Below are 25,307 nucleotides of genomic sequence, written 5' to 3'. Positions count from 1 at the left end.
TCTTTGCATGTGATCCAGTCTCACATATGTTAGCTGCCCCCCTGTCCCTATAATGGCTAGGCTGGTGTCTGCAGGCCTGGCCAGTATACCCACAGCCCAAGATTGGCATCCAGTGGTGCCCAGGGGCCTGCACATGACCCACAGATTCCCATTGCCCTGCTGCCTGTCCCTCCCAGAGGCTCTTTGTGTGTGTGGCCCTGCCAGGTTCATCAGCTGGAACAGGCCCACAGATAGAGCTGGCAGATAAAGACTCAGGAAGGAGACACACAGTGCCAGGGTTTATTGTAGTTTGAGGTTAAGTGAGCAGAGGGGTACTTGGGGGCTCCCCTCCATCCCACCCTTAGCAGCCCCCAAGTCCCCTCCAGCCAGCCCTAGGGTGCAGACATGGACAGGTAGCCCCCATGCCTGATGGAGCTCCCTGGCGCCTGGCAGAAAATCTTGCCTCTTAGAGCCCTGTGGGTTGGGGCCCCCAGGCCTGTGGTGAGATGGCAGCAGCAGGTGCTCAGTTTTGCTTCAGGGCATCTTGATGCCATCAGAAAGGCATAAGGCCAGGGTGGGGCCTGATGGTAAGTGACCCAGACAGGCTGGAGGGTCTCTGAGGGCAGGACACCTGCCTGTGCCCTCCTCAAGTGGATCCTCACTGTCCATAATGTTCCAGGGCACTGGCAGGGAGGCTCACAGGCCCACCCAAGGTTTTTGTAGTCAGTGATGCGTGTTCTGGCTCCAGGAGGAGGGGCACAGGGATGGGGGCCAGGATGTTCCCCACCAGTGACCCCTAGATGTGTGTGTCCATGGGAGCCTGGGTTAAGGAGAGGCAGGACAGGGAGCAGCTGCACTCGTCCACTTGGGTGTAGGTGTGCTGAATGTCTGTGCCGTTGGGACACCGCATGATCACAGCCTCCTGGTGGGTCCTCCTCTCCTGGCAGCAGGTGCACTTTTGCTGCATGGCCTGGGCCTCCATTGAGTACCTGTGGACATGGTGCTACCCTTAGGATGGCCCCCTATCCCTGAGGTTTCTCTTAGCAACTACAGTGTTTATGGGCCTCTATGCTCTTGATAGCTGCCCCATCTGTCCACAAGTGGCCCCTGGTCATCTCCCCAAGCACACAGGCTTTCCCTTCCTGGGCTCTCTGGGTGTTCAGGGTCACTTTGAACCCTGTTTTGCCTTCTGTGGACCCCGAAGATCCCTGACCATGAACTGGCTCCTCCATCTCACTAACTCTGGGCAGACATTTCTGGATCCTCCCTAGGCCCTGGAGTTTACCCCTGGCCTGGTCAGCTCCCCTGGACTAGGGGAGCCTCCCCTCCATGCATAACCACCCCTTCCATTCCTTAGGGATGGAGCTATGCGCAGATGGACATGGAGAGAGCACCCTGCTGGAAGCCTGTTCCCTCCTTCCTGTAGCAGGTGTGGCCTCCTGACTCAGAGCTGGTCAGCAGGCCAACAGACAGGCCCTGGGTGACTGTGGGTGGCCTATTAGCTCTGCTATACTCTTGACAGACCACGTTGTCCACTCACTTGGACACTCCAGGACAGGAGCCCTCGCAGAAGCTGACATTGACCACAGTCTCCGTCTCACAGCCCTGGTACCGCAGGATGGTCAGGGTGTCACGAACTTGGCACGAGTCTTGGAAAAAGACAGTTCAGATCCTCACTGCAAGGCCCTGGACTAGGGGAGCCTCCCCTCCATGCATAACCACCCCTTCCGTTCCTCAGGGGTGGATCTGGGACCTGGGGTCCCACTGCCGCCTCATATGAGAAGACTGTCAGCTTCTGGCAGGAGTCATTGGGCAGAACTGGAGGGTGGTAGGAAGGAGCCTCGACTCACCCCTTTCCTCACAGGAGTAGCAGCACCCAGCTTTCCTGAGGATCCCCTGCAGGGCCAAGGATAGGGAATATTCCTGGAGTGGGGTGGACTCCAGGAGACCTTCCCTGGGCATGGCGGGAGTGGGGTCTTTTGGGATGGTAATTCCCCATGGGTAGGACCTCTTGGGGCGGGGTTTCCCAGATGCTCACACTGCAGTTGGACACGTCAGGGCAAGGCTTGGGCCGTGGGGTCAGCACGGGGATCCCACTCTTGGTCTCACAGCGGTACTCAGTGCAGTTGTCCACATGGCTGCTGACCCAGGTTTCATTGGGCTGAAATGCAGGGAAGGAAGGCACTGCGGGGTTAGTGCCTGGAGCTGAGCCCCACCGAGGTGAGGATTTCCCAGGAGAGTCCCATCTCTAAAGCCTTCTTAAATTACCTGGACTGACTGGCCCTCCGGTGTGAAGCAGGTGATCGGAACACACTGTCTGTCTGATCTTGAATACTCAAAGCCCTGAAGGGCAGAAGGGATGGTCAGGTCTCTCTCCTCCAGCCCAGCCTGCCTTCCTACCACACGCCAGGGGGCCTGCATACCTCCTTGGTAGCCACCTGCTGTGAGGCCATGTCCCTTCCCAGTGCTATATCCCCCTTCCTACTTGTCCCTGCTTAGCCTAACCCCTGTCCCAGTAGCCCACAGGTCTTGTCCCTTCAATCCCCCTTCCATTCTTCCTACTTCATACCCTGTCTGTGGTGAAAAATAAGGCCCCAGTGTAGGCTGAGCTGGAATATCCTCCTGGTGGCTGTCACCAGGTAGGCATTTGGAGCTGGGTCTCCGAGTCTCGGGCTCACCTGGGGGCAGGAGGTGGTACAGGCAACCTCCTTACACTGCACAGTTGGGGCCTGGGTTCCCATGGAGACGCAGATGCATATGTGGCAGGGAATGACCCCTGGAAAGGTGGCTCCGACCTACAGTAGATCAGGGGGTGCACCAAGGATACTGGGTGGGACTCAGGGCCAGGACCCTCCCTGTGGCCAGGTGGGGCACAGAGGAACTGTTTCTTCCTCAACTGGAATGTAAATGTGTCCCTAGCAGAGCACAGGACTTGGTGGGCAGGGGCTGCCATGGGCTGGGACCCCAGAGTTAACATCTTGACTGCCTTCTGCAAGGTCCCTAAAGCTGAAATGCATGAACATGTATGGAGGCCAGCCTTCCAGTGCTCTTGAGAACAGGGTGCAGAGATGTACCCTCGAGGCAGGAATGTGGAGGTGAGGCAGGGGACTGAGGAAGATGGGTACCCCACCTGCCCCCGAGACCTGCCAGCACCATGCCCAGGCCAAGCCCTTACCCCATAGACAGTGCCATTGTAGTTGCACAGCTTAGGTCCTGAAAGGAAAAGGAGGGCTGAGTGCGCCTGGGTCCCTCCCTGCCCTGCCCACTCTCCTAAGCAACAAGGTCCCAGAGGGGGTTGGGGTGCAGCCTTGCCCCACCCTGCCCACTCCACTCACGGCAGCTGAAGTTGGGGCAGCAGCTGCTCTGTTCCTGGGTGTAGGTCAGCTCCTGCCCAGGCCCACACTCAGGTGGGTCCTGGGGGCAGGTGGTCACATTGCAGACTGTGGAGAAGGGGGCCTGTCAGGGGAGCCGCCCAGTGGCATGCTTCTGTCCCTTCCTGGATGTGCAGGCTTCTGGTTCTCAGAGGCTGCTGTGCTTCTTACCCCCAACCCTTCCCAAGCCCGGGACCATCTAGGGGTCAAACCAGAGGTACTAGCCTCATCTTCAGGTGGAAAACGGAAGCGCCTTGAGGCCGCCCCACCAAGTGGTCCAGCTAAGGTCAGGCCAGGACACACATCCCCTCTGCTCCCCAACCCCAACTCCTGCTATTGGGTGCTCACCACACAGTGTCTCAGAGCAGCAGGGGTTGTTGGCCTGGGGCCTGGTTAGGGCCATGAAACCAGGCTGCCCACACTGCAGGGGCAGGTCCTGGACCTCGCACTGCACCGGCTTGCACCTCACGGATGCTGAGCCCTCATCACACACACAGGACTGGCAGTTGCTGATCCATTGCTCTCCCAGCTGCAAAAGACCATGCCAGGGTCACCACAGGCTACAGGGCTGGCTCCAGATGAGGTCTCAGCTTTCCCAGCTGTGCAAGAGCAGGCCAGGTCCCCATCAGCAGGGTTGGCCTTTCACAGACTGAGTGACAGGGCAGGAAGGATGTCAGCCCCAGGACTGTGGCAGAGCTGGCCACTCAAGGTAGGGTGCTCCCTCCCTCCCTCCCTCAGCTCAAGATGGGGTAGGGGCAGGTGGGGGCAGAACCACTCACAAATTTGGGAGACCCATCTGGTCCCACGCAGGCTGGAAGAAGGGAAGAGTCACTCAGGGTGCTGGGTAGATGGGGCCCAGGCCACGGACTATGTGTGCTCTTGGGACTGGTCGCCCGCCCACTTTAGGCCTTTGTCTTCCCACCAGGATGGAGCAGAAGCCCTGGGAGAACTCATGGGTGTGGTGTTGCTGGGACAGGGTTTGGGGTGGGGAGTTTTCCAGGGGTCCTTGACTGGAGCAGTAACAAGCACAAGAGCTCTATGCCCTGTGCAGCTGGCTCCAGGGGGCCATTGGGGCTCTGCAAGACTGTAGGCCTTGCTGTGGCCACCTTATGCTCTGGCCTGGCAGAATGGGGCCTGTGACACAGGGGACCCTGTCTATGCAGGTGAAGATGGGCTCCACGTTCTGTAGCGGGGGACATGCTTACAGCATTCGGGCACACAGATGTCTGTGCTCAAGCTGAAGAGGAGCTGGTGCTCAGGGCAGAAGCAGCCCTCAGCCAGTTGTGAGCTCAGGGGACTGTGGGTCCTACAGGGAAGAAGAGCAGGATTCTGAGCCCCTTACAAGCAGCCAAGGAAGGGTGGGGATGGCCACAGTGGCCAGAGTCAGAATGTAGATGGGCATCCTCCCTGGTGTCTTGCCCTGCCCAAGGGATTGGAAGCTCTGGAGGAGTTCCAGGGAGTCCTGGAGTTGGGGGCCACAGAGCTCAGGGTCAGAGCCCCAACGTGCTCTGGTCTTCTGGTTCCTCTGGACCTCTGGCTGGCCTACACAGACCGAGGAGACTGCTGCCCCTGGAAGACTGCTGGAGCCCAGGAAGCCACTGCCCAGCCTGAGCTCACCTGGAGTCACAGGCTGCAGGCTGCATGGGGCCACATGGCCTGTACCTCTTGGTGGGTGGGCAGGGGTGGTCTGTGGGCAGAGACAGGTGTTAGATGGGCATCAGGCAGGCTCAGGAGGCTGGAAGCCTGGGCCTGCTCCACTCACCACACAGCCCACTGGTAGCGTTGCGCCAGTCCACACACACGTCCCGGGAGCGGCACAGTGCCGCATAGGCCTCCAGGTTCTGGCAAAGCATGAGGGTGTCAGCCTGGCAGCTGTCACTCACGCAGGTATGGAAGAAGGGACCAGGTGGGATGAGGCTGTGGCACTCAGCAAAGACCCTTCAGACAAGAGGTTGCAGGGCTAAGTGCTCTGTGCCCAGAAGAATCCAGCCGGGCAGGGCTTGTTGCCCACACCCACCATATCAAAGCCAAGGACTCACCCGCTCAGCATCAGTTTGCAGAGGGGTGAGATGGGGCAGGGGGTGGAGCTAGTTGTGCTGTACACTGGGGGTGGGGGGCTGGTGGTGACAGGAAGGTTGGGTACTGCCTGGCAGTCCTCTCGGCTACTGTCAGGCACCACCCAGGTCTTGGCCATGTCCTGGCAGTTGGGGGCGATGGTGCCATCAGGCCGGCGGCAGTCATCACTCTGGCTGTTGGTGCAGGTGCCTGGGGAGTGGGGCAGAGGTCACTGCAGGCTGGAGCCCAGGAAGCCTCTGGCTGTATCCTCTGACCCAAGTCCTTCTATCGACTGGGAGGCCCAGAGATGGCTCTGGCCTGGGCAGGTGGTTGGGGGAGAGCAGGCAGCTGGGAGCCAGGCTGCACCCACTCACCGCACTGGCCCTCCGTGTTGTGGCCAAAGTAGCCATAGGACAACTGGATCTGGAAGGTGTGCCCATTGAAAGTGATGCTCACGCCAACAGCAGGAATGTGGATGCCCATCGTGGTGGCCCCCGTCATGGACACGCTAATGCCGTTCTTGCTGAAGCCCCGGCTCACCCGCATTTGGTTGAAAAGGATCTGGGGAAGTGCAGGAAACCCTAGCCAGGGGCAGGTCCAGGCAGCTTTTAGGGGTTCTGATCCCTGAGCACTGGAGGCCAGCATGTCCACCTCCATCCGAGAGACTGGATTTTCCTTCAGGGACGTGGGGCCTACAGATGTGCTCTGCCTCAGGCAGCCTGCCCTGTGGGTCCTCCTGCACCCCTGGGGACTGTCACCGCAGGGAGGAAGGCACACTCCTGGCCTCTGCATGGGGAGGGCCTGCTCCACCTGCCCAGGGACCCACCAGGCTCTCCTCTCCTGCGCTGGTGTTGGTGGTAGTGAGGATGATCTCTGTGGACTCGTAGTGCACTCGGAGGGCTTGGGGGCAGCTGGCCGTGTCGTGGGCCCTGCAGTGGTGGTTGTCAATGAGGATGCTCAGGTTCCCGTGGCGAGGGTGGATCTCCCTCATGAGGGTGTAGGTACAGTTGCCCCGGAAGGAGTAGGAGGTACCGTCGAATGTCATGAAGTTCCAGTGGCCCCATCCACTGCAGAAACCTGTGGGACACACAGGCTGGAGGTCCTCTTCCTCAGCCCCACTGTGACTCAGGGCAGCCACACAAGTCTCTAGGCCTCAGTTGCCTCATCTACAAAATGTGTGTCATGGGTTTAATTTTGTCCCCATAAGCCATATGTACCTTTGGACCTGTGTCTGTGACCTTATGGGAAAGGGGTCTTTGCAGAGGATTCAGAGAAGGATCTTGAAATGGGATCAGCCTGCATTACCTCGGTGGCCCTGAATCCAGTGAGACAGGAGAGGACACACAGAGAAGGCCATGACAAGTCACAGCCAGAGACTGGAGTGGTGTGGCCTCAAGATAAGGACACCTGGGTCCCCTAGAACTAACAGGCAGGAAGGGCCCTCCCAGGCCTCTCAGGGTGCCTGGCCTGCATCCTGATCTGGGACCTGGCCTCAGGACGGAGAGGCTTGTGGGTGTCTGCTGTCCTGAGGCCAGCAGGACTGTGATGTCCTGTGCCCTTGGTAACAGAAGCAGATCCTCAAGACCCCCAGAAAAATCCCCTCTGGTCGTGGTTTGCATCCTTAGCCCTTCCCAGAGGACATGCGCCTGCAGGTTAACAGAGCAAGCGTGTTCACTGAGCAGTCAGTCTACAGTCAGTGATGGCTGGCCACCTCCCAGCCTGCTGCACGCAGGGCCTGCTCCTCTGCCTCGGCTTGTTCCCCACCCACTGCCTGCTCACACTCGCACTCGTAGTGGAAGAGGCAAGGCTGGCTCTGGCTCCACACTTTGATGGGCATGTGCTGGTTCACACAGGTGATGCTGGCCACGGGCGATGGCTCTAGCAGGACAACACGATTGTTTCCCTCACACCTGGCTACAGTGCAGTTCTCCAGGGTCCAGGACTCATTCACCTGGAGCAGAGAACAAGCAGGGTGCCAACCTGGGGCGGCTCATGGGGTCCCATCACCCAGCACACCTAAGACAGAGGTCACATGCACATGAGCCACCAGAGGGAAAAAAGACTGTGATGACCAACACCCTGGATTTTCAGTGCCTGCACCCAAAAAGATACCAGGGCATGGGTCACTAACGAAGCCTGAGGGGATGCGGGTGGTGGTGGTGCTGGTCATTGGCCACCGCTAAGGGCAGTAGAACAATTGCAAGTGCTGGCCCTCTTCTGAAACCTGAGGTCTCAGACAAAATCCCTACACAACAGGGTAAGGGAAGCCTACCTGTCGGGGAGGAACAGCATTATCACAGCCAAGAGGCGGTGAGGGTGGGGGCACAGGGATGGAGGACATGGTGGGTGAGGAGGTGGGGCAAGTGCCATGGAAGCGCTCAATGCCACACTCCTGGGTGCAGATGGCATAGAAGTTGCATCCAGCTCTGTCGGTCTTGTTGTAGATGACATCGCCTACGAGACAGAAAACAACCTCAAGAGCACTCACCCAAAGGAAGCTAACGACCTGAAGGCAACTGCCAAGGCTAGGGGCACAGGGCAAACACATGAGGAGAAGGATGGCCAGACAAGGACATGAGGAGACTACACCATAGGTAGGTGGACCATAAGAGAAGACTGGACACACACACCAGGGAAAGAAAGGGAGACCCTGTGATCCAACTCACCAGGTGAGAAGAGCCCTCCAAAGGCCTTGCAGAAGCAAGGCTCAGGGAAGGTGCGTGTGCTGACGAGCACAGTGGAGCCCAGGCCACTGGTGGGACCAGGTGTGGAAGGCAGTGTAGAGGAAGAAATGCCTGCTGTGACAGGGCAGTGGCTGGAGTCGCAGCAGAGCACACGCACATTGTAGTTGAAGCACATGTTGAACTCGCCCGTCTGGTCTTTGTTCTTGCAGACCAGCCCGACCTGGGGGTTGCAGGTCACCACCTGCCCGATCTGGTCGATGCTGACCTCAGGGTAGTTCTCTGCCCGGCACTGTATGTTCTGGGGCTCCTGGCACATCTTGCCCCCGGCGGCCCTGATGTTCTCATAGGTCTCCATGTCCCCGCCCTCGACCCCAGAGGTGGGGAAGTCCGAGTCAAACCACTCTGTCCACTCACACCTGGGTTGGCAGTAGGTGGTAGTCTGGGTGGTGGTGGCCAGGGGGGTGGTGGTGGGCAAGGGAGTGGTGGTGGACAGCACGGTGGTGGTAGGCAGCGCGGTGGTAGTGGACAGTGCAGTGGTGGGCGCCAGTGTGGTGGACAAAGGAGACGGTGGCAGTGGGGTGGCCGTGGGGGTGGGGCAGTGGCTGGAGTCGCAGCAGAGCACTCGCACGTTGTAGTTGAAGCACATGTTGAACTTCCCCGTCTGGTCCTTGTTCTTGCAGACCAGCCCGACCTGGGGGTTGCAGGTCACCACCTGCCCGATCTGGTCGATGCTGACCTCTGGGTAGTTCTCTGCCCGGCACTGTATGTTCTGGGGCTCCTGGCACATCTTGCCCCCTGCGGCCCTGATGTTCTCATAGGTCTCCATGTCCCCGCCCTCGACCCCAGAGGTGGGGAAGTCCGTGTCATACCACTCTGTCCACTCACACCTGGGTTGGCACTGGGTGGTGGTCTGGGTGGTGGTGGGCAGTGCAGTGGTGGTGGGCAGAGGGGTGGTGGTGGGTAGAGCGGTGGTGGTGGGCAGTGCAGTGGTGGTGGGCGCCAGTGTGGTGGGCAAAGGAGAGGGTGGCAGTGGGGTGGCCGTGGTGGGGCAGTGGCTGGAGTCGCAGCAGAGCACTCGCACGTTGTAGTTGAAGCACATGTTGAACTCGCCCGTCTGGTCCTTGTTCTTGCAGACCAGCCCGAATTGGGGGTGGCAGGTCACCACCTGCCCGATCTGGTCGATGCTGACCTCTGGGTAGTTCTCTGCCCGGCACTGTATGTTCTGGGGCTCCTGGCACATCTTGCCCCCTGCGGCCCTGATGTTCTCATAGGTCTCCATGTCTGCGCCCTCTTCCCCAGAGGTGGGGAAGTCCGTGTCAAACCACTCTGTCCACTCACACCTCGGTTGGCAGTAGTTGGTGGTCTGGGTCGTGGTGGGCAGAGTGGTAGTGGTTGGCAGAAGGGTGGTGGTGGGCAGAGGGGTGGTGGTGGGTAGAGCGGTGGTGGTGGGCAGTGCAGTGGTGGTGGGTGCCAGTGTGGTGGGCAAAGGAGAGGGTGGCAGTGGGGTGGCCGTGGTGGGGCAGTGGCTGGAGTCGCAGCAGAGCACTCGCACGTTGTAGTTGAAGCACATGTTGAACTTGCCCGTCTGGTCCTTGTTCTTGCAGACCAGCCCGACCTGGGGGTTGCAGGTCACCACCTGCCCGATCTGGTCGATGCTGACCTCGGGGTAGTTCTCTGCCCGGCACTGTATGTTCTGGGGCTCCTGGCACATCTTGCCCCCTGCGGCCCTGATGTTCTCATAGGTCTCCATGTCCCCGCCCTCGACCCCAGAGGTGGGGAAGTCCGTGTCAAACCACTCTGTCCACTCACACCTGAGTTGGCAGTAGGTGGTAGTCTGGGTGGTGGTGTGCAGGGGGTGGTGGTGGGCAGGGGGTGGTGGTGGGCAGCGCGGTGGTGGTGGGCAGCGTGGTGGTGGTGGGCAGTGCGGTGGTGGGCGCCAGCGTGGTGGACAAAGGAGATGGTGGCAGTGGGGTGGCCGTGGTGGGGCAGTGGCTGGAGTCGCAGCAGAGCACTCGCACGTTGTAGTTGAAGCACATGTTGAACTCGCCCGTCTGGTCCTTGTTCTTGCAGACCAGCCCGAATTGGGGGTGGCAGGTCACCACCTGCCCGATCTGGTCGATGCTGACCTCTGGGTAGTTCTCTGCCCGGCACTGTATGTTCTGGGGCTCCTGGCACATCTTGCCCCCTGCGGCCCTGATGTTCTCATAGGTCTCCATGTCTGCGCCCTCTTCCCCAGAGGTGGGGAAGTCCGTGTCAAACCACTCTGTCCACTCACACCTCGGTTGGCAGTAGTTGGTGGTCTGGGTCGTGGTGGGCAGAGTGGTAGTGGTTGGCAGAGGGGTGGTGGTGGGTAGAGCGGTGGTGGTGGGTAGAGTGGTGGTAGTGGGCAGTGCGGTGGTGGGTGCCAGCGTGGTGGGCAAAGGAGAGGGTGGCAGTGGGGTGGCCGTGGTGGGGCAGTGGCTGGAGTCGCAGCAGAGCACTCGCACGTTGTAGTTGAAGCACATGTTGAACTCGCCCGTCTGGTCCTTGTTCTTGCAGACCAGCCCGACCTGGGGGTTGCAGGTCACCACCTGCCCGATCTGGTCGATGCTGACCTCGGGGTAGTTCTCTGCCCGGCACTGTATCTTCTGGGGCTCCTGGCACATCTTGCCCCCTGCGGCCCTGATGTTCTCGTAGGTCTCTATGTCTCCGCCCTCGACCCCAGAGGTGGGGAAGTCCATATCAAACCACTCTGTCCACTCACACCTCGGTTGGCAGTAGGTGGTCGTCTGGGTGGTGGTGGGCAGTGCGGTGGTGGTGGGCAGGGGGCTGGTGGTGGGCAGAGCCGTGGTGGTGGGCAGCGCGGTGGTAGTGGGCAGTGCACTGGTGGTGGGCGCCAATGGGGTGGCCGTGGTGGGGCAGTGGCTGGAGTCGCAGCAGAGCACTCGCACGTTGTAGTTGAAGCACATGTTGAACTTTCCAGTCTGGTCCTTGTTCTTGCAGACCAGCCCGACCTGGGGGTGGCAGGTCACCACCTGCCCGATCTGGTCGATGCTGACCTCTGGGTAGTTCTCTGCCCGGCACTGTATGTTCTGGGGCTCCTGGCACATCTTGCCCCCTGCGGCCCTGATGTTCTCATAGGTCTCCATGTCCCCGCCCTCGACCCCAGAGGTGGGGAAGTCCGAGTCAAACCACTCTGTCCACTCACACCTGGGTTGGCAGTAGGTGGTAGTCTGGGTGGTGGTGGGCAAGGGAGTGGTGGTGGACAGCGCGGTGGTGGTAGGCAGCGCGGTGGTAGTGGACAGTGCAGTGGTGGGCGCCAGCGTGGTGGACAAAGGAGACGGTGGCAGTGAGGTGGCCGTGGTGGGGCAGTGGCTGGAGTCGCAGCAGAGCACTCGGACGTTGTAGTTGAAGCACATGTTGAACTTGCCCGTCTGTTCCTTGTTCTTGCAGACCAGCCCAACCTGGGGGTTGCAGGTCACCACCTGCCCGATCTGGTCGATGCTGACCTCAGGGTAGTTCTCTGCACGGCACTGTATCTTCTGGGGCTCCTGGCACATCTTGCCCCCTGCGGCCCTGATGTTCTCATAGGTCTCCATGTCCCCGCCCTCGACCCCAGAGGTGGGGAAGTCCATATCAAACCACTCTGTCCACTCACACCTGATTTGGCAGTAGGTGGTAGTCTGGGTGGTGGTGGGCAGGGGGGTGGTGGTGGGCAAGTGGGTGGTGGTGGGCAGCGCGGTGGTGGTGGGCAGTGCGGTGGTGGGCGCCAGTGTGGTGGACAAAGGCGATGGTGGCAGTGGGGTGGCCGTGGTGGGGCAGTGGCTGGAGTCGCAGCAGAGCACTCGGACGTTGTAGTTGAAGCACATGTTGAACTTGCCCGTCTGGTCCTTGTTCTTGCAGACCAGCCCAACCTGGGGGTTGCAGGTCACCACCTGCCCGATCTGGTTGATGCTGACCTCAGGGTAGTTCTCTGCACGGCACTGTATGTTCTGAGGCTCCTGGCACATCTTGCCCCCTGCGGCCCTGATGTTCTCATAGGTCTCCATGTCTGCGCCCTCGACTTCAGAGGTGGGGAAGTCCGAGTCAAACCACTCTGTCCACTCACACCTGGGTTGGCAGTAGGTGGTAGTCTGGGTGGTGGTGGGCAGGGGGGTGGTGGTGGGCAAGGGGGTGGTGGTGGGCAGCGCGGTGGTAGTGGGCAGTGCGGTGGTGGGCGCCAGCGTGGTGGACAAAGGAGAGGGTGGCAGTGGGGTGGCTGTGGTGGGGCAGTGGCTGGAGTCGCAGCAGAGCACTCGCACGTTGTAGTTGAAGCACATGTTGAACTTTCCCGTCTGGTCCTTGTTCTTGCAGACCAGCCCTACCTCGGGGTTGCAGGTCACCACCTGCCCGATCTGGTCGATGCTGACCTCGGGATAGTTCTCTGCCCGGCACTGTATCTTCTGGGGCTCCTGGCACATCTTGCCCCCTGCGGCCCTGATGTTCTCATAGGTCTCTATGTCCCCGCCCTCGACCCCAGAGGTGGGGAAGTCCATATCAAACCACTCTGTCCACTCACACCTGGGTTGGCAGTAGTTGGTGGTCTGGGTCGTGGTGGGCAGGGGGGTGGTGGTTGGCAGAGGGGTGGTGGTGGGTAGAGCGGTGGTGGTGGGTAGAGTGGTGGTAGTGGGCAGTGCGGTGGTGGGCGCCAGCGTGGTGGACAAAGGAGATGGTGGCAGTGGGGTGGCCGTGGTGGGGCAGTGGCTGGAGTCGCAGCAGAGCACTCGCACGTTGTAGTTGAAGCACATGTTGAACTCGCCCGTCTGGTCCTTGTTCTTGCAGATCAGCCCAACCTGGGGGTTGCAGGTCACCACCTGCCCGATTTGGTCGATGCTGACCTCTGGGTAGTTCTCTGCCTGGCACTGTATCTTCTGGGGCTCCTGGCACATCTTGCCCCCTGCGGCCCTGATGTTCTCATAGGTCTCCATGTCCCCGCCCTCGACCTCAGAGGTGGGGAAGTCCGTGTCAAACCACTCTGTCCACTCACACCTGGGTTGGCAGTAGGTGGTAGTCTGGGTGGTGGTGGGCAGGGGGGTGGTGGTGGACAGGGGTGTGGTGGTGGGCAGTGCGGTGGTAGTGGGCAGTGCGGTCGTGGGCGCCAGCGTGGTGGACAAAGGAGATGGTGGCAGTGTGGTGGTCGTTGTGGGGCAGTGGCTGGAGTCGCAGCAGAGCACTCGCACGTTGTAGTTGAAGCACATGTTGAACTTTCCCGTCTGGTCCTTGTTCTTGCAGACCAGCCCGACCTGGGGGTGGCAGGTCACCACCTGCCCGATCTGGTCGATGCTGACCTCGGGATAGTTCTCTGCCCGGCACTGTATCTTCTGGGGCTCCTGGCACATCTTGCCCCCTGCGGCCTTGATGTTCTCGTAGGTCTCCATGTCCCCGCCCTCGACCTCAGAGGTGGGGAAGTCCGTGTCAAACCACTCTGTCCACTCACACCTCGGTTGGCAGTAGTTGGTGGTCTGGGTCGTGGTGGGCAGAGTGGTAGTGGTTGGCAGAGGGGTGGTGGTGGGTAGAGCGGTGGTGGTGGGCAGTGCAGTGGTGGTGGGTGCCAGTGTGGTGGGCAAAGGAGAGGGTGGCAGTGGGGTGGCCGTGGTGGGGCAGTGGCTGGAGTTGCAGCAGAGCACTCGCACGTTGTAGTTGAAGCACATGTTGAACTTGCCCGTCTGGTCCTTGTTCTTGCAGACCAGCCCGACCTGGGGGTTGCAGGTGACTACCTGCCCGATCTGATTGATGCTGACCTCGGGGTAGTTCTCTGCCCGGCACTGTATCTTCTGGGGCTCCTGGCACATCTTGCCCCCTGCGGCCCTGATGTTCTCATAGGTCTCCATGTCCCCGCCCTCGACCCCAGAGGTGGGGAAGTCCGTGTCAAACCACTCTGTCCACTCACACCTGATTTGGCAGTAGGTGGTAGTCTGGGTGGTGGTGTGCAGGGGGGTGGTGGTGGGCAGGGGAGTGGTGGTGGGCAGCGCGGTGGTGGTGGGCAGCGTGGTGGTGGTGGGCAGTGCGGTGGTGGGCGCCAGCGTGGTGGACAAAGGAGAGGGTGGCAGTGGGGTGGCCGTGGTGGGGCAGTGGCTGGAGTCGCAGCAGAGCACTCGCACGTTGTAGTTGAAGCACATGTTGAACTCGCCCGTCTGGTCCTTGTTCTTGCAGACCAGCCCGACTGGGGGTGGCAGGTCACCACCTGCCCGATCTGGTCGATGCTGACCTCTGGGTAGTTCTCTGCCCGGCACTGTATCTTCTGGGGCTCCTGGCACATCTTGCCCCCTGCGGCCCTGATGTTCTCATAGGTCTCCATGTCTGCGCCCTCTTCCCCAGAGGTGGGGAAGTCCGTGTCAAACCACTCTGTCCACTCACACCTCGGTTGGCAGTAGTTGGTGGTCTGGGTCGTGGTGGGCAGAGTGGTAGTGGTTGGCAGAGGGGTGGTGGTGGGTAGAGCAGTGGTGGTGGGTAGAGTGGTGGTAGTGGGCAGTGCGGTGGTGGGTGCCAGCGTGGTGGGCAAAGGAGAGGGTGGCAGTGGGGTGGCCGTGGTGGGGCAGTGGCTGGAGTCGCAGCAGAGCACTCGCACGTTGTAGTTGAAGCACATGTTGAACTCGCCCGTCTGGTCCTTGTTCTTGCAGACCAGCCCGACCTGGGGGTTGCAGGTCACCACCTGCCCGATCTGGTCGATGCTGACCTCGGGGTAGTTCTCTGCCCGGCACTGTATCTTCTGGGGCTCCTGGCACATCTTGCCCCCGGCGGCCCTGATGTTCTCGTAGGTCTCTATGTCCCCGCCCTCGACCCCAGAGGTGGGGAAGTCCATATCAAACCACTCTGTCCACTCACACCTCGGTTGGCAGTAGGTGGTCGTCTGGGTGGTGGTGGGCAGTGCGGTGGTGGTGGGCAGGGGGGTGGTGGTGGGCAGAGCGGTGGTGGTGGGCAGCGCGGTGGTAGTGGGCAGTGCAGTGGTGCTGGGCGCCAGTGTGGTGGCCGTGGTGGGGCAGTGGCTGGAGTCGCAGCAGAGCACTCGCACGTTGTAGTTGAAGCACATGTTGAACTTTCCAGTCTGGTCCTTGTTCTTGCAGACCAGCCCGACCTGGGGGTGGCAGGTCACCACCTGCCCGATCTGGTCGATGCTGACCTCTGGGTAGTTCTCTGCCCGGCACTGTATGTTCTGGGGCTCCTGGCACATCTTGCCCCCTGCGGCCCTGATGTTCTCATAGGTCTCCATGTCCCCGCCCTCGACCCCAGAGGTGGGGAAGTCCGAGTCAAACCACTCTGTCCACTCACACCTGGGTTGGCAGTAGGTGGTAGTCTGGGTGGTGGTGGGCAAGGGAGTGGTGGTGGACAGCGCGGTGGTGGTAGGCAGCGCGGTGGTAGTGGACAGTGCAGTGGTGGGCGCCAGCGTGGTGGACAAAGGAGACGGTGGCAGTGAGGTGGCCGTGGTGGGGCAGTGGCTGGAGTCGCAGCAGAGCACTCGGACGTTGTAGTTGAAGCACATGTTGAACTTGCCCGTCTGTTCCTTGTTCTTGCAGACCAGCCCAACCTGGGGGTTGCAGGTCACCACCTGCCCGATCTGGTCGATGCTGACCTCAGGGTAGTTCTCTGCACGGCATTGTATCTTCTGGGGCTCCTGGCACATCTTGCCCCCTGCGGCCCTGATGTTCTCATAGGTCTCCATGTCCCCGCCCTCGACCCCAGAGGTGGGGAAGTCCATATCAAACCACTCTGTCCACTCACACCTGATTTGGCAGTAGGTGGTAGTCTGGGTGGTGGTGGGCAGGGGGGTGGTGGTGGGCAAGTGGGTGGTGGTGGGCAGCGCGGTGGTGGTGGGCAGTGCGGTGGTGGGCGCCAGTGTGGTGGACAAAGGCGATGGTGGCAGTGGGGTGGCCGTGGTGGGGCAGTGGCTGGAGTCGCAGCAGAGCACTCGGACGTTGTAGTTGAAGCACATGTTGAACTTGCCCGTCTGGTCCTTGTTCTTGCAGACCAGCCCAACCTGGGGGTTGCAGGTCACCACCTGCCCGATCTGGTTGATGCTGACCTCAGGGTAGTTCTCTGCACGGCACTGTATGTTCTGAGGCTCCTGGCACATCTTGCCCCCTGCGGCCCTGATGTTCTCATAGGTCTCCATGTCTGCGCCCTCGACTTCAGAGGTGGGGAAGTCCGAGTCAAACCACTCTGTCCACTCACACCTGGGTTGGCAGTAGGTGGTAGTCTGGGTGGTGGTGGGCAGGGGGGTGGTGGTGGGCAAGGGGGTGGTGGTGGGCAGCGCGGTGGTAGTGGGCAGTGCGGTGGTGGGCGCCAGCGTGGTGGACAAAGGAGAGGGTGGCAGTGGGGTGGCTGTGGTGGGGCAGTGGCTGGAGTCGCAGCAGAGCACTCGCACGTTGTAGTTGAAGCACATGTTGAACTTTCCCGTCTGGTCCTTGTTCTTGCAGACCAGCCCTACCTCGGGGTTGCAGGTCACCACCTGCCCAATCTGGTCGATGCTGACCTCGGGATAGTTCTCTGCCCGGCACTGTATCTTCTGGGGCTCTTGGCACATCTTGCCCCCGGCGGCCCTGATGTTCTCATAGGTCTCTATGTCCCCGCCCTCGACCCCAGAGGTGGGGAAGTCCATATCAAACCACTCTGTCCACTCACACCTGGGTTGGCAGTAGTTGGTGGTCTGGGTCGTGGTGGGCAGGGGGGTGGTGGTTGGCAGAGGGGTGGTGGGGGGTAGAGCGGTGGTGGTGGGTAGAGTGGTGGTAGTGGGCAGTGCGGTGGTGGGCGCCAGCGTGGTGGACAAAGGAGATGGTGGCAGTGGGGTGGCCGTGGTGGGGCAGTGGCTGGAGTCGCAGCAGAGCACTCGCACGTTGTAGTTGAAGCACATGTTGAACTCGCCCGTCTGGTCCTTGTTCTTGCAGATCAGCCCAACCTGGGGGTTGCAGGTCACCACCTGCCCTATTTGGTCGATGCTGACCTCTGGGTAGTTCTCTGCCTGGCACTGTATCTTCTGGGGCTCCTGGCACATCTTGCCCCCTGCGGCCCTGATGTTCTCATAGGTCTCCATGTCCCCGCCCTCGACCTCAGAGGTGGGGAAGTCCGTGTCAAACCACTCTGTCCACTCACACCTGGGTTGGCAGTAGGTGGTAGTCTGGGTGGTGGTGGGCAGGGGGGTGGTGGTGGACAGGGGTGTGGTGGTGGGCAGTGCGGTGGTAGTGGGCAGTGCGGTCGTGGGCGCCAGCGTGGTGGACAAAGGAGATGGTGGCAGTGTGGTGGTCGTTTTGGGGCAGTGGCTGGAGTCGCAGCAGAGCACTCGCACGTTGTAGTTGAAGCACATGTTGAACTTTCCCGTCTGGTCCTTGTTCTTGCAGACCAGCCCGACCTGGGGGTGGCAGGTCACCACCTGCCCGATCTGGTCGATGCTGACCTCGGGATAGTTCTCTGCCCGGCACTGTATCTTCTGGGGCTCCTGGCACATCTTGCCCCCTGCGGCCTTGATGTTCTCGTAGGTCTCCATGTCCCCGCCCTCGACCTCAGAGGTGGGGAAGTCCGTGTCATACCACTCTGTCCACTCACACCTCGGTTGGCAGTAGTTGGTGGTCTGGGTCGTGGTGGGCAGAGTGGTAGTGGTTGGCAGAGGGGTGGTGGTGGGTAGAGCGGTGGTGGTGGGCAGTGCAGTGGTGGTGGGTGCCAGTGTGGTGGGCAAAGGAGAGGGTGGCAGTGGGGTGGCCGTGGTGGGGCAGTGGCTGGAGTTGCAGCAGAGCACTCGCACGTTGTAGTTGAAGCACATGTTGAACTTGCCCGTCTGGTCCTTGTTCTTGCAGACCAGCCCGACCTGGGGGTTGCAGGTCACCACCTGCCCGATCTGATCGATGCTGACCTCGGGGTAGTTCTCTGCCCGGCACTGTATGTTCTGGGGCTCCTGGCACATCTTGCCCCCTGCGGCCCTGATGTTCTCATAGGTCTCCATGTCCCCGCCCTCGACCCCAGAGGTGGGGAAGTCCGTGTCAAACCACTCTGTCCACTCACACCTGATTTGGCAGTAGGTGGTAGTCTGGGTGGTGGTGTGCAGGGGGGTGGTGGTGGGCAAGGGGGTGGTGGTGGGCAGCGCGGTGGTGGTGGGCAGCGTGGTGGTGGTGGGCAGTGCGGTGGTGGGCGCCAGCGTGGTTGACAAAGGAGATGGTGGCAGTGGGGTGGCCGTGGTGGGGCAGTGGCTGGAGTCGCAGCAGAGCACTCGCACGTTGTAGTTGAAGCACATGTTGAACTCGCCCGTCTGGTCCTTGTTCTTGCAGACCAGCCCGAATTGGGGGTGGCAGGTCACCACCTGCCCGATCTGGTCGATGCTGACCTCTGGGTAGTTCTCTGCCCGGCACTGTATGTTCTGGGGCTCCTGGCACATCTTGCCCCCTGCGGCCCTGATGTTCTCATAGGTCTCCATGTCTGCGCCCTCTTCCCCAGAGGTGGGGAAGTCCGTGTCAAACCACTCTGTCCACTCACACCTCGGTTGGCAGTAGTTGGTGGTCTGGGTCGTGGTGGGCAGAGTGGTAGTGGTTGGCAGAGGGGTGGTGGTGGGTAGAGCGGTGGTGGTGGGTAGAGTGGTGGTAGTGGGCAGTGCGGTGGTGGGTGCCAGCGTGGTGGGCAAAGGAGAGGGTGGCAGTGGGGTGGCCGTGGTGGGGCAGTGGCTGGAGTCGCAGCAGAGCACTCGCACGTTGTAGTTGAAGCACATGTTGAACTCGCCCGTCTGGTCCTTGTTCTTGCAGACCAGCCCGACCTGGGGGTTGCAGGTCACCACCTGCCCGATCTGGTCGATGCTGACCTCGGGGTAGTTCTCTGCCCGGCACTGTATCTTCTGGGGCTCCTGGCACATCTTGCCCCCGGCGGCCCTGATGTTCTCGTAGGTCTCTATGTCTCCGCCCTCGACCCCAGAGGTGGGGAAGTCCATATCAAACCACTCTGTCCACTCACACCTCGGTTGGCAGTAGGTGGTCGTCTGGGTGGTGGTGGGCAGTGCGGTGGTGGTGGGCAGGGGGGTGGTGGTGGGCAGAGCGGTGGTGGTGGGCAGCGCGGTGGTAGTGGGCAGTGCAGTGGTGCTGGGCGCCAGTGTGGTGGCCGTGGTGGGGCAGTGGCTGGAGTCGCAGCAGAGCACTCGCACGTTGTAGTTGAAGCACATGTTGAACTCGCCCGTCTGGTCCTTGTTCTTGCAGACCAGCCCGACCTGGGGGTTGCAGGTCACCACCTGCCCGATCTGGTTGATGCTGACCTCGGGGTAGTTCTCTGCCCGGCACTGTATCTTCTGGGGCTCCTGGCACATCTTGCCCCCGGCGGCCCTGATGTTCTCGTAGGTCTCCATGTCTGCGCCCTCGACCCCAGAGGTGGGGAAGTCCGAGTCAAACCACTCTGTCCACTCACACCTGGGTTGGCAGTAGGTGGTAGTCTGGGTGGTGGTGGGCAGGGGGGTGGTGGTGGGCAAGGGGGTGGTGGTGGGCAGCGCGGTGGTAGTGGGCAGTGCGGTGGTGGGCGCCAGCGTGGTGGACAAAGGAGAGGGTGGCAGTGGGGTGGCTGTGGTGGGGCAGTGGCTGGAGTCGCAGCAGAGCACTCGCACGTTGTAGTTGAAGCACATGTTGAACTTTCCCGTCTGGTCCTTGTTCTTGCAGACCAGCCCTACCTCGGGGTTGCAGGTCACCACCTGCCCAATCTGGTCGATGCTGACCTCGGGATAGTTCTCTGCCCGGCACTGTATCTTCTGGGGCTCTTGGCACATCTTGCCCCCGGCGGCCCTGATGTTCTCATAGGTCTCTATGTCCCCGCCCTCGACCCCAGAGGTGGGGAAGTCCATATCAAACCACTCTGTCCACTCACACCTGGGTTGGCAGTAGGTGGTGGTCTGGGTGGTGGTGGGCAGGGGGGTGGTGGTTGGCAGAGGGGTGGTGGGGGGTAGAGCGGTGGTGGTGGGTAGAGTGGTGGTAGTGGGCAGTGCGGTGGTGGGCGCCAGCGTGGTGGACAAAGGAGATGGTGGCAGTGGGGTGGCCGTGGTGGGGCAGTGGCTGGAGTCGCAGCAGAGCACTCGCACGTTGTAGTTGAAGCACATGTTGAACTCGCCCGTCTGGTCCTTGTTCTTGCAGATCAGCCCAACCTGGGGGTTGCAGGTCACCACCTGCCCTATTTGGTCGATGCTGACCTCTGGGTAGTTCTCTGCCTGGCACTGTATCTTCTGGGGCTCCTGGCACATCTTGCCCCCTGCGGCCCTGATGTTCTCATAGGTCTCCATGTCCCCGCCCTCGACCTCAGAGGTGGGGAAGTCCGTGTCAAACCACTCTGTCCACTCACACCTGGGTTGGCAGTAGGTGGTAGTCTGGGTGGTGGTGGGCAGGGGGGTGGTGGTGGACAGGGGTGTGGTGGTGGGCAGTGCGGTGGTAGTGGGCAGTGCGGTCGTGGGCGCCAGCGTGGTGGACAAAGGAGATGGTGGCAGTGTGGTGGTCGTTTTGGGGCAGTGGCTGGAGTCGCAGCAGAGCACTCGCACGTTGTAGTTGAAGCACATGTTGAACTTTCCCGTCTGGTCCTTGTTCTTGCAGACCAGCCCGACCTGGGGGTGGCAGGTCACCACCTGCCCGATCTGGTCGATGCTGACCTCTGGGTAATTCTCTGCCCGGCACTGTATCTTCTGGGGCTCCTGGCATATCTTGCCCCCTGCGGCCCTGATGTTCTCATAGGTCTCCATGTCCCCGCCCTCGACCCCAGAGGTGGGGAAGTCCATGTCAAACCACTCTGTCCACTCACACCTGGGATGGCAGTGGGTGGTGGTCTGTGCCGTCGCAGGCTGGGGGATGTGTTTGGTAGGTTTTGTTGACCCTGACCCTAGTGTGTGTGTGCTCTTTGTCGTGTTGCGTGGCACTGTGGTCAGTGGGTGTTTGCTAGCTGTTTCTGCGCAGTGGCTTGTGCCGCAGCAGAGGACTCGCAGTCTGTAGTTGTAGCACATGGGGAACAGCCCTGTCTGGTCCTTGTTGTGGCACTCCAGGCCGTAGTGCATGTCACACTTTACTTGCTGTCCCAATGTTTCTGGGCTCTTTCCAGGGTAGAGGTCTGTCTCACACTCTATGTCCTGTGGGTGTTCACAGATACTGCCCCCCATTGCCCTAATCCTGTCGTAGCTCTCTATGTCTCCCCCGTCCTCCTCAGATTTGGGATAATTTGTGTCGAACCACTCTGTCCATTCACATTGAGGCTGGCAGGTGCCTTGTGTTGTTGACTGAGGTTTGACGGTGCTGGTTCCCGGGGACGGGGTGTGACCACAGGGCACATGGGTGCAGCACAGCACTCGCAGCTCATAATTGTGGCAGAGCGGCGGGCTTTGCTCACTGTTGAAGCATGTCAGACCCCTGTCTGGGTCGCAATTCACCTTCTGGCCCAGCTGTTGCAACGGCGTGCTGGGGAACTTCTCTGCACGGCATTCGATGGCTGCCGGGGCCTGGCACACTTGGTACCCCTTCTGCCTCAGGTTCCCAAGTGTCTCCATGTCGCCACCTCCCATACCAGGCTCTGGACGGCTGCTGTCGTACCAGCTGGACCAGTTGCAAACCTCGCGAACACACACCGTGGATGCTGTGGGCACTGTGCCTGCATGGAGTGAGAGGTCCATGAGCCTGGTCCTCGCCATGCCCAGTAGGAGCTGGTGATAGTGAGCCCCTCATACAAGGGCCAGCCCACGCCTTGTTCAGGGTTATTGCTTACTAGGGCATTGGGCTTGGCTGCCCGTGTCCAGGCAAGGAAACACAGTTGCTGGCAGGGGTTGTGCTGAGGATCAGCTGGGACCTGGGAGATCTTTATGGTGCCTGTGGAAGCCCTGCCAGCTCTGTGCCTAGACTTCCTGGGTCCTGGTTACAGGTAGGGCATGAGAACATGGACCCCTGATAGAGTCTCTCCAGCAGGTCATGGGTCAGGACCCAGGGGTCCTCTGCAATAGGGTCTCCTGCGGCATGTGTCCCGGGGTCTTCCCTTGTCCCAGACTCAGCCAAACATCACTTTGGCCACAGGCTACATGATGGCCCAGGCCAGGGGCTTCCTTTGAGCCAGGTAGGGCTTACTTGTGGTGAAGGGTGTGAAGGTGAAGGGTGTTGTGGACGGGGTTCCAGGACATTCCTCCGCCCTCCTGATGATAGTCCCATTGTTTCCGCAGATGGCCATTAAGCAGGCACCGAGGCCGTCGGTGGTGTTGTAGATGATGTCTTGGTAGCCGTAAGTCCGGCCCTCGTAGAAACATGTGCAGGCTGGGGGCCGGCAGGTATGGGCTCACTCCCAGGTTCTAACCCAGCCCCAACCCAACCCAGTAGCCCTTCCTTACCTGAGGGACTGTGAGAGCACTGGAGGCCGCCAGGGGTGCAGTGACTGCAGGAGGGAGGGGAGGCTGAGTGCCTGCGGGGGCCACCCCTTCCCTGTACCCCCGCCATCCCCTGCCTCACCAGCTCTGGCAGTTCTGGGTTGTGGGGACCTGCGTGCCAATGTCATAGTAGTTTCCATCCTCATCATAGCAGCCACACTGGGCCACACACTTCATCTGGTCCTCGTTGAAAAAGGGCTTGCTGGGTGGACACTTTGGGTAGCAGCCTAGGATGGGTATGGGTTCTCACTGAGTCTCAAGCCCTCTCGGGTCAGCTAGGGGCAGCCTAGCATCCCCACCCCTGGCAGCAGACATCTCAAGAGTTGTAGGCCCGCCCTGGCAGTGGGCCCTGGAGGTCCCCCCAGGACACTGCTCTTACCTTCCAAGCCAGGCATGTCAAACAGGCAGTGTGCACTGGGGTTCCGGCAGGTTCTCAGGCAGGGGGCCCCACAGGGCTGGTAGTGCCACTCACACTCCCCACGGGGGTTGTAGTAGTCACAGAATAGCGCTGGGCACAAAGAGTGGAGACTAAGCGTGTGCCTGCCAGGCTACCTCCCTTGGCATGTCCCTAGTGCCCATCCTGGGCTGAGCCCAGGTATGTAGGGCTTGAGGTACCATCCCTCGCCCTGCCTTTGTAGCTCCTTTTTTATTGGGAACCACATTGTTGTGGAGAGTCTGTCTGGTCTGCCTATGTTTACAGCTGTGCAGGTGGACGCTCATGTGTGTGCAGTCTCACACACACTGGGTGTCTGTGTGTCTGCTTGCCAGGCAGTCCCAGAGCCTACATGTGGCTACAGAGGCTACAGCCCCACCTCCCACCTGCACGCCCTTCAGCACATGGGCAGAGCCCCTACTCACGGCAGACGTCTGGCGTCCTCCAGGACACACACACGCCAGCTTCGTGGCAGGCCTGGGCATAGGCGGCCACCGCGGTGCAGAAGCACTCACAGTCTCCCCCCGAGTCGCAGGCACACGCGTCATGCACACAGGCCTCGTAGTACTTGGTGGAGTCGACCTGGAGCAAAGGGAGAGGGCAACGTGTGCTGCGGACAGGAGCCAGCTGGCCCTGGGCAGGTTTCTGCAGCCAGTGGTAGGGCAATCCCACACCAGTGGTCCAAGGTCCTGGACCCTGGGCTTCACGTGTCTTTAGAGTATCCCCAGCACCACCTCTGCAGCCCCCTGGGCACCTGCCCACGGGGCACCCATACGCATGCTCCTCAGACCTTCTTACATGAACCTGCTCGTGGGGTGCAGTTTCCAGACCTGTCAGGGACACGAGCCGTCCCTGGTTGCCTCTCTGCTCCCAAGCCTTTGGTTTGCTCTGCTGCAGCCCACAAGCCTCCTGGCCCCCTCTACCATCCTGCTGGCTGACTCATTCCCTGGACTGCTGCTCCCATGGCCTTGGTGACTCCCTGCCAGGCTCCTATGCAGAGCCCACCCTGACCGCCTGGCTGTCTCACTCCCAAAGGTGAGCTCCATGCTAGCAGGTTCTGTTCCCATTCGCTGGGCTGAGCCTGGCACCCAGGATGTGCCCTGAGGAAGTACTGGGTTGGACAGCTCATGCCAGGTTACAGGTATTGCTTAACTCCCAACTGCACTTTGGGCCACATGGTTAACCTGCCTGGACAACAAGGAGCTGCCCATTGTCTAGGTCCAGGAGGGGCAGCCCCCAACTCACATTCTTCCGGACAGTAGACCCATAGGTGGATCCAATTTTTTCCTTCCCTCAACATGGCAGCCTTCAAAACTGAGGTCAATTTTGTCAGCCACTAAGCATCTTCCAAGTCAATGGAAGTTACCTGTGTGCAGCTACCTGCGTCTAAGGATGGGCCATGGGGAGTGACCTCAGCAAAGGTCACTTTGTGTGTTAGCTAGCAGCTGCTCCTACATGAGCTACCCTCCTCTCACTACCACTTAGGATCCTGAATGAGGAAGCCATGCCCCTGAGTGGATACTTCAGTATTTGTTAAAGCCACGGGAAATGATATTTGGAAGTCTCTACTGAAAACTATCCCCACTTCCTCTAGGAGACACCCCTGCTAGCTTTCTGTTAGTGTTGCGGCCTGGGCAGTTCTGGAGGTTGTCACAGGATGTGTCAAGGATCCCTCCCTGGGAAGCTTCGATGAGAGCTGTGCTCAAGGATGGGTCCCAAAACACTGAAGACACTTCCATGCTTGGCACAAAGACCACAGAGCCTGCCCAGTGGGAGAGCCAGACTGGAACCTGGATGGCAGGACCCTGTGCTGTGGGATGTAGTCAGGCCAAGACTATCCTCTGAGGCCCGCTGCGTCCACAGCCCTACCCAGAGGCTACGATCTGCTGCCCCTGCCCACCAGGCCCAGAGCTGTGGGTCTTTCTGAGCCCCACCTGAGAGTGGCAGGTGGCGAAGGTGGCACTGTGGATGATGCTGCACTGCTTCTGGGCCCAGGCCTTGCGGTAAGGGTTGGTGGTGCAGGGGTCCTTGGGCACCAGGGCATCCGGGCAGGACGGGGAGAACTTCCAGCTGTTTCCAAACTCTAGCACATCGCTCACCACGGCCTGGCTCCGTGTAGTGAAGTCATTGAGGGCATTGCCATCGAAGTTCCCACACAGGCCGCAGACCCTGCCCTGCAGGAACACAGGGAGAAGGGAGCCTGGGCACAGAGCCTGGCCAGGAGCAGAAGAGGGAGGGCACCCAGCTCCCCTGGGCAGCACCAAGGGAACTTGCATGGGCACAAGGTGTGAAGCAGCTCCTGGGGTACCCCAGAGAGCCCTCTGCCATAGTAAAGGCCAGTGGACAGAGCCAGCTTCCATCCCAGGCTCCAAAGCACCTGTCAGTGAGTGTGGCTCAACTCTTCACTCTGGAACCTGGCTGTGTAGGTGATC

General features: G+C 60.6%; 1 protein-coding gene across 1 annotated transcript in view; it reads right to left on the bottom strand.

The window, feature by feature from the left end:
* Window positions 1-265: 265 nt before the first annotated feature.
* Window positions 266-25,307, bottom strand: part of Muc5b (mucin 5B, oligomeric mucus/gel-forming) — a 38,371-nt gene continuing 13,329 nt past the window's right edge. Inside the window, exons 26-55 of the mRNA XM_058579625.1 lie at window positions 24,810-25,049; window positions 23,301-23,457; window positions 22,822-22,950; window positions 22,525-22,669; window positions 22,407-22,450; window positions 22,150-22,332; window positions 19,578-21,682; window positions 16,377-19,502; window positions 14,292-16,301; window positions 12,277-14,253; window positions 10,015-12,201; window positions 8,072-9,971; window positions 7,678-7,859; window positions 7,185-7,356; window positions 6,232-6,482; window positions 5,780-5,966; window positions 5,390-5,615; window positions 5,113-5,288; window positions 4,968-5,037; window positions 4,556-4,656; window positions 4,130-4,161; window positions 3,699-3,879; window positions 3,315-3,419; window positions 3,155-3,192; window positions 2,658-2,774; window positions 2,248-2,322; window positions 2,018-2,140; window positions 1,830-1,875; window positions 1,520-1,628; window positions 266-968 (exon numbers count right to left, since the gene is read on the bottom strand). Coding sequence (XP_058435608.1) covers window positions 776-968; window positions 1,520-1,628; window positions 1,830-1,875; window positions 2,018-2,140; window positions 2,248-2,322; window positions 2,658-2,774; window positions 3,155-3,192; window positions 3,315-3,419; window positions 3,699-3,879; window positions 4,130-4,161; window positions 4,556-4,656; window positions 4,968-5,037; window positions 5,113-5,288; window positions 5,390-5,615; window positions 5,780-5,966; window positions 6,232-6,482; window positions 7,185-7,356; window positions 7,678-7,859; window positions 8,072-9,971; window positions 10,015-12,201; window positions 12,277-14,253; window positions 14,292-16,301; window positions 16,377-19,502; window positions 19,578-21,682; window positions 22,150-22,332; window positions 22,407-22,450; window positions 22,525-22,669; window positions 22,822-22,950; window positions 23,301-23,457; window positions 24,810-25,049 — 16,587 coding nt within the window. The 3' untranslated portion in view covers window positions 266-775. The remainder of the gene's footprint in view (window positions 969-1,519; window positions 1,629-1,829; window positions 1,876-2,017; window positions 2,141-2,247; window positions 2,323-2,657; window positions 2,775-3,154; window positions 3,193-3,314; window positions 3,420-3,698; window positions 3,880-4,129; window positions 4,162-4,555; window positions 4,657-4,967; window positions 5,038-5,112; window positions 5,289-5,389; window positions 5,616-5,779; window positions 5,967-6,231; window positions 6,483-7,184; window positions 7,357-7,677; window positions 7,860-8,071; window positions 9,972-10,014; window positions 12,202-12,276; window positions 14,254-14,291; window positions 16,302-16,376; window positions 19,503-19,577; window positions 21,683-22,149; window positions 22,333-22,406; window positions 22,451-22,524; window positions 22,670-22,821; window positions 22,951-23,300; window positions 23,458-24,809; window positions 25,050-25,307) is intronic.

The sequence above is a fragment of the Marmota monax genome, unplaced genomic scaffold (genome assembly GCF_021218885.2).
Source record: "Marmota monax isolate L192 unplaced genomic scaffold, Marmota_monax_Labrador192_F-V1.1 WCK01_AAM20220418_F8-fsc00038, whole genome shotgun sequence".
NCBI lineage: Eukaryota > Metazoa > Chordata > Mammalia > Rodentia > Sciuridae > Marmota > Marmota monax.
Note: the sequence above shows the minus strand (reverse complement) of the source record. Positions and strands in the feature narration are given on the sequence as shown.